Below are 14,752 nucleotides of genomic sequence, written 5' to 3'. Positions count from 1 at the left end.
GCTAAATCAAGGATTGTGAGTTCAATCCTTGAGGGGGCCATTTAGGGAATTAGGGTAAAAATCTGTCTCAGGATTGGTCCTGCTTTGAGCAGGGGGTTGGACTAGATGACCTCCTGAGGTCCCTTCCAATTCTGATAGATTTTCCCCTAATTTTCCAGCTAAATGCATAACAAAATATCTCTGTTGTTTCTGGGAAGTCTTGGCCCCGTAAACCTTGCCTTAGAGCTGTGGTTTTTTTGCTTCTACATAAATCATTCTTTCCCATAAAATAACTATGATATCACTCTATAAAGCTCTTGAGCAATAACAGCACTTCTGCATTCCTCACTGAAGGCCTAATTCTTCTCCCTCTGAAGTGAATGATAAATTTCACACTGACTTCAGTGGGAACAGAATTAGACCATAGAACTGGAAAAATAAAATAGTTAAATAAGGCCTTATTTTTAATTATAAACTTGTTATGAGGCCATTTAAATTCTCTTGAGTTTCTACTTTAGTCCAAGATATTTTGCACTCATATCTTTAATTTTCTTGGGAAATTCAGTTTAAAAAGCAGTGGAGACCAAACTCTGTAAATAGGACCGGTTTCCTAGTGTGGAGTGAAGTGGTTTTGGCTGCAGCAGACCCAGCTCTCTACCCTCCTGCTAGTAGCTGGTTAGCGGAGGGACTTTCCAGTGAGAATTGGGATTATTAAAGGCTGGACCCAGAAGGCGGTCAATATAAAATGTTAACAATGGTAGTATATATAAATTTCAGAATTATCATGTTTCACTACAATACTATGAGTTTAATCTTTTCTATGTAGGCATTAATCCTGGGAGGATAGGAAACGTGTATACAGTATAGGATTGTATATTGTGGGCTTGATCTTGTTTCTGTTGAAATCAGTAGCAAAGCTCTCACTGACTTCAGTGAGAACAGACTCAGACTCAATGAGTGGCTAAAATCACATGTTGTAAATCTGTAATACTTTACATTACATTTACTGAGAGGAAAGCGAATTAGTGATCTCATCGTGGTATCTGCCAGCTCTCCTGCTGCATGGAACTGGAACAGACTGTGTCAGCCACAGGGAGGGAGATGTCTTTACAAAGACCTTTGTGTTTATTTTTCTTATTCTGGCTTTCTTGGTTACTTAGTAACAGTATTGTATGTGCAAAATTGTATATTTGATGTCTGTTTAGTATGTGAGATGTGAGCATGTCTGCAAAAATTAGGGATCCATTTAATATATGTTTCCTCTACACTGCATGTAAATGGCAGATTCCACCTTTTTTTTAATTCTACAGGCTATCTGATTTCAGAGAAACTAGGGATAGATTAGGGTCTCTCAAGAGAAGTAAACAGTAACTTTAAGGTACAGTAGTTATGAAATGGGTAGCTTGTGTTTTCAGACTGTAAGACGGTCGTGTCAGGGCTCGTCCCTCTCAGGCGCGGCGGGGAGCCAGGGCGCCTCCTTACGCATTGCAGTCCGGGTAGACTTAGCCCCTCGGCAGGTGTTGAGCGGGGTACAAGGTCTGTAAACAAGGTAGAGCCCCGGCCCTCTAGCCGGGGTCGGGGCTCTCAAAGTAAATAAGCCCCAGCCCTTGGACAGGGCGGGCAGTAATAGTTCAGGCTCAGGCCTCTAGCAAGGGCTGAGCAAACACAGTATCAACCCAGGCCCTTGGCAGGGCGGGGCAGTAGAAGTTCAAGCGCAGACCTCTAGCAGGGGCTGAGCAAACACAGTATCAGCCCGGGCCCTTGGCTCAGGCGGGGCACCAAACACAAGTCTAATTAGCTCTGGCCCTTTGGGTCAGGGCAGAGCAGTGGCAAAGTCAAAGGGGGCCCAGCCCTTGGTCCGGGCGGGGCACCAAACACAAGTCTAATTAGCTCTGGCCCTTTGGGTCAGGGCAGAGCAGTGGCAATAGGCGGGAAGAGGGGGAGTCTGCCACCCGATTACGGGTGGCAGGGGGAACGCAGGCCCTCCCACTCCACTGCGTTCCAGCCCGGGGCCCTAGCAGCGGTCAAGACCCGCTGCGGTCAGTGAGGATCCTGGCCGCAACACACTGACATGGGTTCGGGCTCTTCAGGAGCCAAACCAGAGTCGGCTATCCCCGGGCCACTTCCAGCCTCCCCCTCTCTGGGTACCTGGTCCTTGTCAGCGTCGTCTGGTGGGTCCCAGACCATGGGCTCCTCCGGGTACCGGTCGTGGGGAAGCTCAGGCCACTCCTCGGCGTATCGGGCACACAGCAGGTCAGGCCGACGTTCCTCCGGGTACCGGGTCTGAGGCAAGTCCGGCCAGCACTCCTCCGGGTAATGGGCGCGGGGCAGGTCAGGCCAGCGCTCCTCTGGGTAGTGGGCGCGGGGCAGGTCCGGTACGGCAGGAGCCCGGGCACCAGCGTCTGTCCTCTCCGGCAGCCTGCGCCCAACTGAGCGCTGGGGCCGGGCTTTTATACTTCCTGTCCCGCACCTTGACTTCCGGGGGGCGGGGACAGGCCGTGCTGACTCCGCCCATTGAGGCACCTGCTCTGGCTCATCCCTCTCAGGCGCGGCGGGGAGCCAGGGCACCTCCTTACAAGATGGAGAATCTGGCAGTTGTAAAGTAACTTGCTTACAAAAGCATGCAAGCGTGTTTTTTAATAAATGGTACACAACCCCCTTCTGTAGTTAGTAACTGCACACTGTAATATTAGTGAACAATTACATCTCTTCCAGTTAAAATGATTTAATCCACCAAAACTCTCAATCTGCCTCCCAAAGCAGAGAAAAAAAAGATTGACAACACAAGACCAGATTCATTCTACACTGGTAGATTCTGAACTCCAAGCTCCAAAAGCAGAAAGTCCAGCAGGAATGGTGGCACTGGACTTGGCTGGTACAGCTTTAAAAGTGGCCAAGACCCTGTCAGGATGGGACAGTCTAAGGCAGCAGTCATAACCCCTCACAGGGTCATGAGGTTATTACGTGGGGATCGCAAGCTGTCAGGCTCTGCTCCCAAATCCCACTTCACCTGTACAGGGAGTCCTTGGACTTACGACACAATTGGTTCCTGAAAATCGTGTCTTAAGTTCAAAATGTCATAACTCGAATTTCACAGAGGAACAATGTCAGATCGAGCATTGTAAAGTCGAAACCAACGTCATAAAGTCAAAACACGATGACAATTTAGAAACATTGTAAGTGCTGTTGATCGTAACTCAAATATGTTGAGGACTGCCTGTAGTGTTAAATATAAAAAAATGTGTCTTTAATTTATAAGGGGGGGAGGTCGCACTCAGAGGCTTGCTGTGTGAAAGGGGTCACCAATACCAAAGTTTGAGAACCACTGATCTAAGGCAGCCGGGAGATGCATAGATAGCCTCTCCCTGGAGTCCTATACCAGTGGAGCTACTGGAGGCTGGAACAGATTATAAAGCTGCCCTCTTCTACAATGCAGGCTTATGAGTTGAGCTGGTTGGAGTTTATTGACCAAACATTTTTTCATTGGATAATGCTGATTCATTGAAAGTAAAACTGTTTTCTGGAAAAGATCTGTTTCAACACATTTCCCATTTTGAAAAGGTTTTGAGGAAAAAAGTTTATAAATTGTCAAAATGTCACATTTCAGCATTTTTTTAAAATTTAAAAATTTAGTAGTTTTTACTATGATTCTTTCTTGTTCTGCCCAAGCAACAACTAGTGTCCCTAACCAGGGTGTGTACACATTTGTTTTACATTTGTGGTGATCTGTTTTGTCAGATAGGATGCATCATCTCCAGGAGATGTTGCATTCTATCATCCAGTCCTTACTCAAGCAAGACGCACACTGACTCCATCTGAAGAAGTGGGATTTTTTTATCCATGAAAGCTTATGCCTAAATAAATCTGTTAGCCTTTAAGGTGCCACCGAACTCCTCATTGTTTTTACTGACTCCAGTGAGAGTTTTGCCTGTGAAAGAACTGCAAGACTGCCCTGCCTTTTCCTTCTATAGGTGTAGGATCTTGGACTTTTTCTTTTCTTCATTACAGACATTTTGTTCTACCTTTCCAACCACTTTAATTACTTTCTCAAGAAGATGCCAACAGACAGGTAGGTATTTATCCCTGAGGGTCTCTAGCTTGTCACAGTAAATTGTGTGAAGAGATCGGGGGGGAGGGGGAGGGAAGAAAAATACCAAAGAAATCGAAGGTTGTGTTATTTTACTCAGTGTTCTTTATGTTGAAATAAAACCGATTTAAACCATTTCATGTCTAATATATTTAAAACAGCTGGATGCGTGCTGATTCGAGAAGTGGATACTAGAGAGCCTCTGCCACCTCTTAAGCACTGCTTTCTTGCCTCAACCTCTGCAAAAGCAGCAGGAGCCGCAGCACAGCACAGCACAGCACACCCTGAAAGCTCTGTGACTTCTCCCCCTAAAATCAGAGAAGTCATGCAATCCATGACTGTGTGACAAATCACTAGCCCTGAATATTATTTTCTAATTTCTGGCAGAGTCCCATGTTTTTAAGTTGTCAGGCTCTCAGTGAAATAGGTTCAGTTGTTTACTATCACATCCACCCACCACATGCAAAAATCCTCAAAAGTCTCAGATTTTTTAAAAACAATGATAAATTACAGAGTCCGTGACTGCTGTGATAAGGCTCTAATTATCCCTGTCAGGCAGAGTGGGTTTGTCAGAGCATGCATATGTTTTCAGACCTCTTTTAAACCCTGCACTTTGTATATCTCACTTTGGCCAAATTTCTATTCCATTGGCCTGATTTTAGTGTGAATTTTGGATATCATCTGTTCCTATTGAGGTCAGTGGCAAAACTTCACTGGGAGCAGGAACACAACCTTAGGGCTCAATTCTGCCACCTACACCAATGCTGAGTGATTCCTTCTTGTGGATTAAAGAACTACAGGTCTGTCTCATCTTACGCTGGGGTTACATTCCGCAGTCAGCGTATAAAGCGAAAATCGCATATAGTCAAAATTACATTGAGTGTAATGGTGGGCGGAATCACCCGCACTACAGAAACAGTATTTAAATTGTTATTTTTCTCTTTGTTTTTTTCTTGTTTTTGCCAACCGCGTAAACCTGAAATCACACATGTTAAAGGCGCCTAAGATGCGACAGACCTGGACTCAGCATGTGTAAGAGCAGTAGAATCAGGCTCCTAGTGATTCATGACTTGTGGATTCCTTTTCCCCAGACATTAAGTGTAAAGTTTTGGGTGTTTTCAGATCATTTGGGGCTTTCTAGTTGTTCTAAGAATCATAGAAGTATAGGACTGGAAGGGACCTCAATAGGTCATCTAGGCCAGTCCCCTTCTCTCAAGGCAAGACTAACTGATAACGAGATCATTCCTGACAAGTGTTTTATCTGTTCTTAAAATCCTCCAATGACAGAGATTCCATAAGCTCCCTAGGCAATTTGTTCCAGTGCTTAACAAATCCTGACAATGGGGAGGTTTTTCCTAATGTCCAACCTAAACCTCCCTTGCTGCAATTTAATCCCATTGCTTCTTGTCCTATCCTCAGAGGTTAAGGAGAACAATTTTTTATCCTCCTCCTTAAAACAACCTTTTATGTACTTGAAAACTATCTGTCTCCCTCTGTCTTCTCTTCTCCAGACTTCTCCAATTTTTTTCAGTCTTCCCTCATAGGTCATGTTTTCTAGACCTTTAATCATTTTTGTTGCTCTCCTCTGGACTTTCTCCAATATGTCCAGATCTTTCCTGAAATGTGGCTCCCAGAACTGAACACAGTGCTCCAGCTGAGGCCTTATCGTGCAGAGTAGAGTGAAAGAATTACTTCTTGTGTCGTGCTGACAACATTCTTGCTGATACATCCCAGAATGATGTTTGCTTTTTTTGCAACAGTGTTACACCGGTGACTCATATATAGCTTGTGATCCACTATGACTCCGAGATCCCTTTCTGCAGTACTCCCTGCTAGGCAGCCATTTCCCATTTTGTGTGTGTGCAGTTGACTGTTCCTTCCTAGTAGAGTATTTTGCATTCATATTAAAGAAAATGTAATCTCATGAAATTGCACTTCCCTGAAAAAATGTAAAATAGAAGTACAACTCAGTCCTACACAATGCTACTCATATCATACCCAACAAACTCTTCATGGAGAGTACTAATGATAATTCTTATTCCATTTTTTAATGGTAATTTCTTTCTCAGCCTAGTAGCTATCACTAAAGCAGGGGTCGGCAACCTCTGGGACGCGGCTCACCAGCGTAAGCACCCTGGAGGGCTGGGCCAGTTTGTTTACCTGCCACATCAGCAGGTTCGGCTGATCATAGCTCCCACTGGTGTCCCTTGGCCCGTGCTGCTTTCCGCTGCCTCCAGTGGCCTGGGATAGCGAACTGCAGCCAGTGGGAGCCACGGTCTGCCGAACCTGCCGACGCAGCAGGTAAACAAACTGACCCAGCCTGCCAGTGTGCTTACCCTGGCGAGCTGCGTGCCAGAGGTTGCCGGCCCCTACACTAGAGCATCATATCATTAAGCCTTTTGAGAGGCGTGTATTTGGTCTTTTGAAAATTAAGAGGACAAAATGTATCCCTGTGCAGAGGGCCAGCTCTTCTGAAGCATTTCCATGGTTTTAGGCCTTGTGCTAGCCCTCCGTATAGGGGTGAATTGCCTTTTAGAGCATTGAGCCAGACCTTCTCACTCTGGCATAATAGCCTCAAACAATTGTGCTCCTTTTCAGCTCCTGGTTAACTACATGACAGCCCATGCATACACCACCAGATCACCTTTACACAGAATGAGATCAAACAAATCACTCAGTTATCACATTTGGGCCTTCATACAGTCACTGGTTTGCAGCTCTGCAAAACTGATGTACCTCCCTGAACTGATAGATGGATCCATATATGTGTCCATGAGAAGAATAAAGTTTGGCAAAATCCCATAGCTATTTCTAAAAATTCTAATGACCATTTAAAAGTAGAAAATATTTTCAGAAAGTAATACATCTATATGAACTGACTTATATTTGTAGTAATCCATTTAACAATAATCTGCTCCCATTTGAATGATGTTGCATTGTTTTTAATAGAACAAACTAAAATATAAACTACTCCAGTTTGCATTTTGTTCCTTCTCTTCCCCCTGCCCATGAATTTTCAGTACTGCCAAGAGAATTAAAATAGTCCTTTCCTTCCTTTAAGAGTCTAATGTAAAAGAAAGGAGGGGATATAAATGTTGGTTCTGTGTTCTCCTTGTAGCCTTTAATCTAGTTCATAAAAGGCAGCCCAACTGTCTAATAGTCCTGAGACTGTCATTTCATATATATGTCAACTTTTCCATTGCCAGAATGTGTCAGACTCCATCCAGTCATTTATCCTTGGTGTTCTGGGTTGCTCCTATATGACTAAGTGTACTGTACAACTTGGTGCCCATAGTATGACTAATAGTCTTTTTAGTCATACATCACTTTAAATAGCATACACAATACGTATACCTCAAGTTGCAAGGGTAAACTATTGTCTGAAGTTTTTATCATCTTTGTACCTTTAAGCATTTGGAGTCTATATTATCTCACAGAGGTTTTACCTCTGCATTCAGGACCCTATAAGGTGAGGCAAACTCCAGGCATAGTGGTCAGGGGCCAGCAGACAGATAAGGAGACAAGGTAGTAGTGTGGAGGCAGAGACCCTCTGTGTGAATGCCCCTTTTCTTCAGTGGATCCCCTGTAGTGTATAGGTTTGGAGAACATAAGAACTGCCATACTGGGTCAGACCAAAGGTCCTTCTAGCCCAGTATCCTGTCTTCCAACAGCAGCCAATGCCAGGTGCCCAAGAGGGAATGAACAGGTAAGCATCAAGTGATCCATTCCCTGTCACTCATTCCCAGCTTCTGGCAAACAGAGGCTAGGGACTCCATTCCTGCCCATCACAGCTAATAGCCATTGATGGACCTATCCTCCATGAACTTACCTAGTTATTTTTTGAACTCTGTTATAGTCTTGGCCTTCAAAACATCCTCTGGCAAAGAGTTCCACAGGTTGACTGTGCATTGTGTGAAGAAATACTTCCTTTTGTTTGTTTCAAACCTGCTGTCTATTAATTTCATTTGGTGGCCCCTAGTTCTTGTGTTATGAGAAGGAGTAAATAACACTTCCTTATTTACATTCTCCATACAATCATGATTTTATAGACCTCTATCATATCCCCCCTTTGTCGTCTCTTTTCCAAGCTGGAAAGTCCCAGTCTTATTAATCTCTCTTCTTACGGAAGCCGTTCCATACCCCTAATAATTTTTGTTGCCCTTTTCTGAACCTTTTCCATTTCTAATATATCTTTTTGAGATTAGGCGACCACATCTGCACGCAGAATTCAAGATGCGGCCATACCATGGATTTATATAGAGGCAATATGATATTTTCTGTCTCATTATCTATCTCTTTCCTAGTGGATCCTAACATTCTGTTCGCTTTTTTGATTGCTGCTGCACATTGAGACCAAATCTCTTTCCACTTCTGTGGCTGTATGCATGCTGGGCAAACTCTTCCCCTCTCCCCTTTTGAAGGAAGATTTTGCAGGAGACTTGGTTAGTTTTCTGTTCCTCTATACAGGTTATTTTCACACAGAGAGGCTGACAGATTGTAAAATCCAAGGAGGAGAGGGTTGGATTTTTTTTTTTAAATCTGTTTGTAAAGCTTCATGTATACCAGTGACATGATGAAATAATTATTTTTCCTATGAAATTCTTCAGGCTGTGGCTGTGTGACAAGAAAATCCCTTAAAAATGAAAAAGTTCACGCTGTTCGATTTTGTGAATGATAATTCACTACAAATCGGAGAGACTTCATGGATTCAGGATCTTCCCAATGACGGCAGTGAACTAGAAGGACTCCTGAAACCAAATGAGCAGGTGCTAGTTAACTGGCCTGTGGGAGAAAGGAAGACAGAGAAACATTTAGTAAAAGTAGTGTACATGAGTGGTGAGTCCATCTACAAAGCAGCCCATTTATAAGAATTTAATTTCAGATGTCACTAGATGACTAGCAGAATAGTATCATTTGCTTGGACTTCTCTTTCCTCCACTTCAGATGACCCTCAAGAGCTAGTTGAGATGATGCAAAAGATATTGCAGGCAGATGAAATTACAAAAATACAAGTTGTTGGAAAAGGCAAGAGGAAGAGGATTGAGATGATATTCTCAGAGAGTGAAGATAGTGACCTGGACAAAGGGCAGGTGGGTTTTCAGTCTCTGTTGTTTTCCTAGGTGTGAACCTGTTACTTTTGTGCCTTAGTATAATGTTCCAGTTCATTGTTACTGACTTTTCTGGGTACACAGTATGTGTATGTTGACAGTGGGGACAAAGGTAGGCTTCACATGCCTTAGCTCAATGACATGTTGGGGTAATTGATAACACAGGTCCAAATCTTCCCTCCATCCTTATCAGAAGTTGCAGAAGGAGAAAACGTATGTAGAATCTTCACAGCTTTGGATGTCATGCAGCTGCACTGCATCATCCCCAATATGAGAGGGGTCTGACAACACCATAAAGTGGGCAGGGGTCATGGCTTCTGACGTCTGCCATGGACTCAGGAGAACTCATGGATCTCAGAACTGACAAGAGATACAGACTTTTTTTTCTACTCAAAGGACACAGTAAGGCCAAAATGAATAAATGTTTGTAGTGTACAATGAGATCTTCTGACAGAAAGCACTGTGTGAACACAAATGTATTATGCGGTTGTTTTCAGGGGAAAATGATGAAGAGTATAAAAAGAAAGAAATCATTACAGGCCTCTGCCTCTGCCAACATCCTGAGTCAACTTGAAACATCTTTAATTAACAAACAGGTACAACATCTTGTCATCAGTAATTTGCAGCTGTGAAGCACAACAAAGCTGAGGTTCACATTTTAAAAAAAAATTATTTAAAATTGTAAGTGAATTTAGTGCCGCTGAAAGATGCTATCTTAGTAAATATTCATATAGTGCTGGAGACATATAAAGTAGTGTATTAGAGCTAAGTATTGTTAATATTGTAGTCAACCATTTTGGTTGTAGATTGAATTACAATATCAATGTTAGTTAAGTTGATTATTAAAGTGAACTCATATTTATACTTTGTGTGTCTTTGTAAATAGAATAGACTCCTTTAGCCAAAGAGTTTAATAGTAGATACTTTTATTTTCTGTTGTTGCTCTATAGCCCAATTTATTTATTTTTTCAGAGAGAACCATATTCTGGAAATGCGTTTCTGTACAGTGAAAGCAGCAGTGATGATGATGAGCCCTTGTTTCAGTTATCCAAAGTGGAACTATGTGCCAAAATAAAAAGTCTGAAAAGGAAACTGACAGACAGTATGAGAGAAAACTGTCGCCTACGGCAGTCACTGGTCATGCTTCAAGGTAAACTTTGGGAAAATGGGTTTCAGAGTGCTAGCCATGTTAGTCTGTATCAGCAAAAAGAATGAGGAGTACTTGTGGCACCTTAGAGACTTACAAATTTATTTGAGCATAAGCTTTCGTGGGCTAAAACCCACTTCACTGGATGCATGCAGTGGAAAATACAGTAGGAAGATATATATACACAGAGAACATGAAACAATGGACACTTTTTGATAAAGAGGAGAACTGAAAGCACATAAAGTCCTGATTGTTGTGAGGACACTTACTTGGGAATTGTGAGTGCTCAAGCACCTGTCAAGATCTAGCTCCAAATTAATAAAAAAAAAAGGCATTTCTGCATAACTACAGCATTTAATTCCAGTTAGCCCATAGATTAAATCAATTTAAAAAGAGACCATGAGATCACTGAGTTTAAAGATGGAAAAAAATCTGTTAAATCAGCCAGATTGTTCCTCATAGAACATTTCCATGTGCCTTGTATAACTGTAGGTCAAGTCTGAATAACTCCAGCAACTGGGACTCCACTGATCAAAGTCTAACTGACGTTATTGTTTGGCAATTTTTGATATTCTAAAATTTCCCCTGCTTAGTTCTATGACTTCAGTTCTAATTATTCATCCCTGAACCAGATAATTTCTTCCATTTGAAAATCATCAGTTATTTCTAGGTGATGCCTTGAAATCTTTTACCTAATTTATACTCATTTCGCTCTTTTAATTTTAATCACTTTAGTTGGTATTCTCCGGATCCCGCTCCAATTCATTGTTGTTTTCTTAATATGTGAGCCAAAACTATATGCAGCATTCAAAATGTAAATGAACAAATGCTGCTTAAATAGGGTTTGTCACCTGCTACCATATATACAACCCAGTATAACGTTTTTTTCCCCTTGGTCGCCATATGATGTTGCAAGCACATGTTCAGTTCACTGTCTACGTAGTCCTCTCTCATTGTTAATTTGTTTCAGTCTTCCCTCACCCATTTTACCTTTGCGTTCTGGATTGTTTTTCTCTAAATGTATCAGTACCATTTTTTCAGGTTGAATCTGATATTGTTAATATCTGTATACAGCGGTGGTGTAGCTGTTTTGGTTCCAGGATAGTAGAGAGACAAAGTGGGTGAGGTAATATCTTTTATTGGACCAACTTCTGTTGGTGAGAGAGACAAGTTTTGAGCTTACCCAGAAAGAGCTTACTCGCTCTCCAACAGAAGTTGGTCCAGTAAAAGATTGTTCATATCGGTCCATTTTATTTAAATCGCTAGGTCTATTTCTACTTTCCTCTTGAGTGCTCATATTTCCCCCTTGCTGTATAATTTCTATTAGTTTAATTACTGTGCTTTTTGCTTCCTCTTTATCTCTTACAGTGTTTCATTGGATCATGCTGTGCCACTCCGCTGAATGTAATCTTTGTAATGGACTCACTCCAGAAAAGCTCATGTGTGTAAATAATATGTTGACCAAATAAGGGGACATTTTAAAGGATTTCTTATAGCAAGAAATAAAAGGTCAAATGCAGCCAGACATACCTCCATTCAAGTGAATAGAATTGGACCTGCTTCTAACTATTCTGAATTTGGCCCAGACTCTTTAATCTTGTAGCGCTGTACATATTTTGAGAAAGTAGTGTAAGAGAAAGACATGAAAAACAGCCAGGTCAGCATTACAGTGGACATGTGTTAACCAATGGCTCCTTTTATCAATCTGCAGAGAGCTAGCACACTGCTTATATTGGAAGCGTGATCTCCATTGTGGGGTTTATTTGCTGACATGGAAGGAGTTCAAAAAAAGAAAACACCGTTCTAATTATATCTCTGCTGATTGCTGGGGTTGGTCTAAAAGGAGACTGCAACTCCTGTTCTTTTTACAACTGTGACAGGAGTTTGGTTACAAAAATACCTGCATACATGAAACTAAACCAAAGTTTAGTAGCATCAGTGGCTATTCTTAGTGATCACTCTTTCCAATTTCAGTGTTGCCACAGGCAGTCACACATTTTGAGGAACTGGTAGGTATGGCTGAGGCCCTGCTCAAGGGGGGAGTGACCACATCTGCCTCAAGTATTCATTCACACACTGTCTGGAAAGCATCAAACAGTTCTTTATCAGATTCATATGCAACTATCCACAGTAACTCCAATTCACCGATAGCATTGAACATGGAGGAAGAGGAGCAACAGCCTGAGAAACAGGTTAGCTGAAAGCTTATTTCAGCAATAAGAGTTAAATAAAAGTTGATATATTGCAACATTTATTGAGACTATATAAAGCAGGAATTGGCAACCTTTCAGAAGTGGTGTGCCAAGTCTTCATTTATTTCATTCTGATTTAAGGTTTCGCATGCCAGAAATACATTTTAAAGTTTTTAGAAGGTCTCTTTCTATAAGTCGGTAATATATAACTAAACTATTGTTGTATGTAAAGTAAATAAGGTTTTTTAAAATATTTAAGAAGCTTCATTTAACATTAAATTAAAATGCAGAGCCCCCGAGACCGGTGGCCAGGACCCAGGCAGTGTGAGTGCCACTGAAAAGCAGCTCACATGCCGCCTTTGGCAGGCATGCCATAGGTTGCCTACCCCTGATGTAAAGAAAAATAAACCTCAGTAATGATAATTTTATTATCAGACAGTAATTAGGATAGTTAAGGAATTTATGAATAAATAATCATTATCCTTTTGTGTGTGAGATGTTTCCCATTAGACACAGTGAATCACAGTGCACCCTCAGGAACAATTTTGCAACTCCCCTGACTTCAGTAGATTTTCATGTCTGTGGGTGAAGACAGAGCATGGACAAGTATGAAATGCTTTTCAATTCAGGGAATAAATCCTATGCTTGGCTGTGCAGGGGGGACTTTGATTAACTTCAAAGAGCTGAGGGGAAAATATTACCTTAAAGTTATGAAAGAAGGTCTAACTCTTTCTTTTTTAAATAATAAATAAATAAACAAAGGGAGAAGAGTGTCTTTCTGCCCATGTTAAAGAGATTGGCCAGAACTTAATTGGAGTTACTCTGATTTTGGATGGAGCGACCTGGGTCCCAGATGTTCCATTATAGTAATAGAGCATTACCAGGAGATCACAGGCACAGAATCTGTACAGGAAAAATATCAATGTAAAGATTTAATTAAATAATAACTCCATTAGTTTTTGCATTCATAATATAATTAAACGTTTCAATGTACTGAGTCATGCCAATCCGTACAGATCAATTGTATGGACTTTATTTCACATGTCCCTAAATCAGGGAAAATCCATTTAAAACTATTAAATATGATAATTTTATTAAATAATACAACTGTTATGTACAAAATCTACCCTGACATCTCCAAATAATCATACAGGCCCATATTTTCTAAGTGGTCTTAACTCTGCGTCTAAATTGACATGGGTTACAGTTGTAAACCTAGGTTTTGGGGAGCCCAAATACTCTGATTTCTACATGCAAACAGCAGCTACATTAGATAGCTAATAGCATAGGTCCAGATTTTGGAGCTCTTACTAACATTGGTGAGCGAGTAGTTCCATTGAAACCAGTGAGCCTGCTTGAGAAAACGTTCACCAGCATGAGTAAGGCGCCACAATCTGGCCCCTGCCTGGTATCTGCAAAATGTAATTTACATGTGCAATTCCAAAATTAGAGGTGCATACAACTTGGGCACACAGTTTTGAGTGCACTGGTGCAGATGCTGCTTTTGAAAATGTTAAAATATTGGAAATAATTTTTTTTTAAAAGCATGTTTACATTTGGTTGTATTTTGTGAGGATTGGAACAGTCATGTCTGTGACCATTGTATTTTTCAGTTCAAGATTGAAAAATGGCAGATTGCCCTTTGTAACAAGAGCAAGCCTCAAAAGTTTATAAATGATTTGATGCAAGCCCTTTATACACATGAATACATGGCCACACATAGTCTCACAGGTGCAAAATCCTCCTCTTCAAAGGATAAAGCAGCAAAACCAGCAATGAATCAGAATGAAGTTCAGGAAATCATAGGTGATGACTAGTTTATATTACTTGATATAGCATCGTGTCTTATTTTTCATTGCACTTTAAACTGCCATATTCATGTTACTGATGCATTTGTATTTGTTTTGGTCTCTTCACATTTATTATCTCATTACTGTTAAAAGTGCAGAATCAGTAAAAAGCAAAATACCTTTTGTTCCTATTATGTGGATTTTGAATTATTAATATTTATTATTAAACATTTATATAGCACTGTAATATTGCATGGCGCTTTACAGAAACTAAAAATACCACCTAAAGTAGTTAAACGGTAGGCAAAGAGAGGACAAAAGTTTATATAAATATAAGTAATGCTAGCTATATTCTGTAGTGAGTGAACATGGTAAGTTCTGATATTTTGAAAGAGGGTAAGATTGGGTGAGGCACAGGAATGGAAAGGAAGGCAAATAAAGTAGGGCTT

The 14,752-nt window shown here is 41.1% G+C and overlaps 1 protein-coding gene across 2 annotated transcripts in view; it reads left to right on the top strand.

Moving 5' to 3' along the window:
- BEND6 (BEN domain containing 6) overlaps positions 1–14,752 on the top strand; it is a 35,269-nt gene that overhangs the window by 9,789 nt on the left and 10,728 nt on the right. For both annotated transcript variants that reach the window (XM_050950905.1, XM_050950904.1), the window contains exons 2-7: positions 8,674–8,902; positions 9,011–9,156; positions 9,672–9,770; positions 10,147–10,324; positions 12,296–12,513; positions 14,127–14,319. In XM_050950905.1, the coding sequence (XP_050806862.1) occupies positions 8,707–8,902; positions 9,011–9,156; positions 9,672–9,770; positions 10,147–10,324; positions 12,296–12,513; positions 14,127–14,319 (1,030 nt within the window). In that variant the 5' untranslated portion in view covers positions 8,674–8,706. The remainder of the gene's footprint in view (positions 1–8,673; positions 8,903–9,010; positions 9,157–9,671; positions 9,771–10,146; positions 10,325–12,295; positions 12,514–14,126; positions 14,320–14,752) is intronic.

The sequence above is a fragment of the Gopherus flavomarginatus genome, chromosome 4 (genome assembly GCF_025201925.1).
Source record: "Gopherus flavomarginatus isolate rGopFla2 chromosome 4, rGopFla2.mat.asm, whole genome shotgun sequence".
Taxonomy (NCBI): Eukaryota; Metazoa; Chordata; order Testudines; family Testudinidae; genus Gopherus; species Gopherus flavomarginatus.
This window is presented reverse-complemented; position numbering and strand designations above follow the sequence as displayed.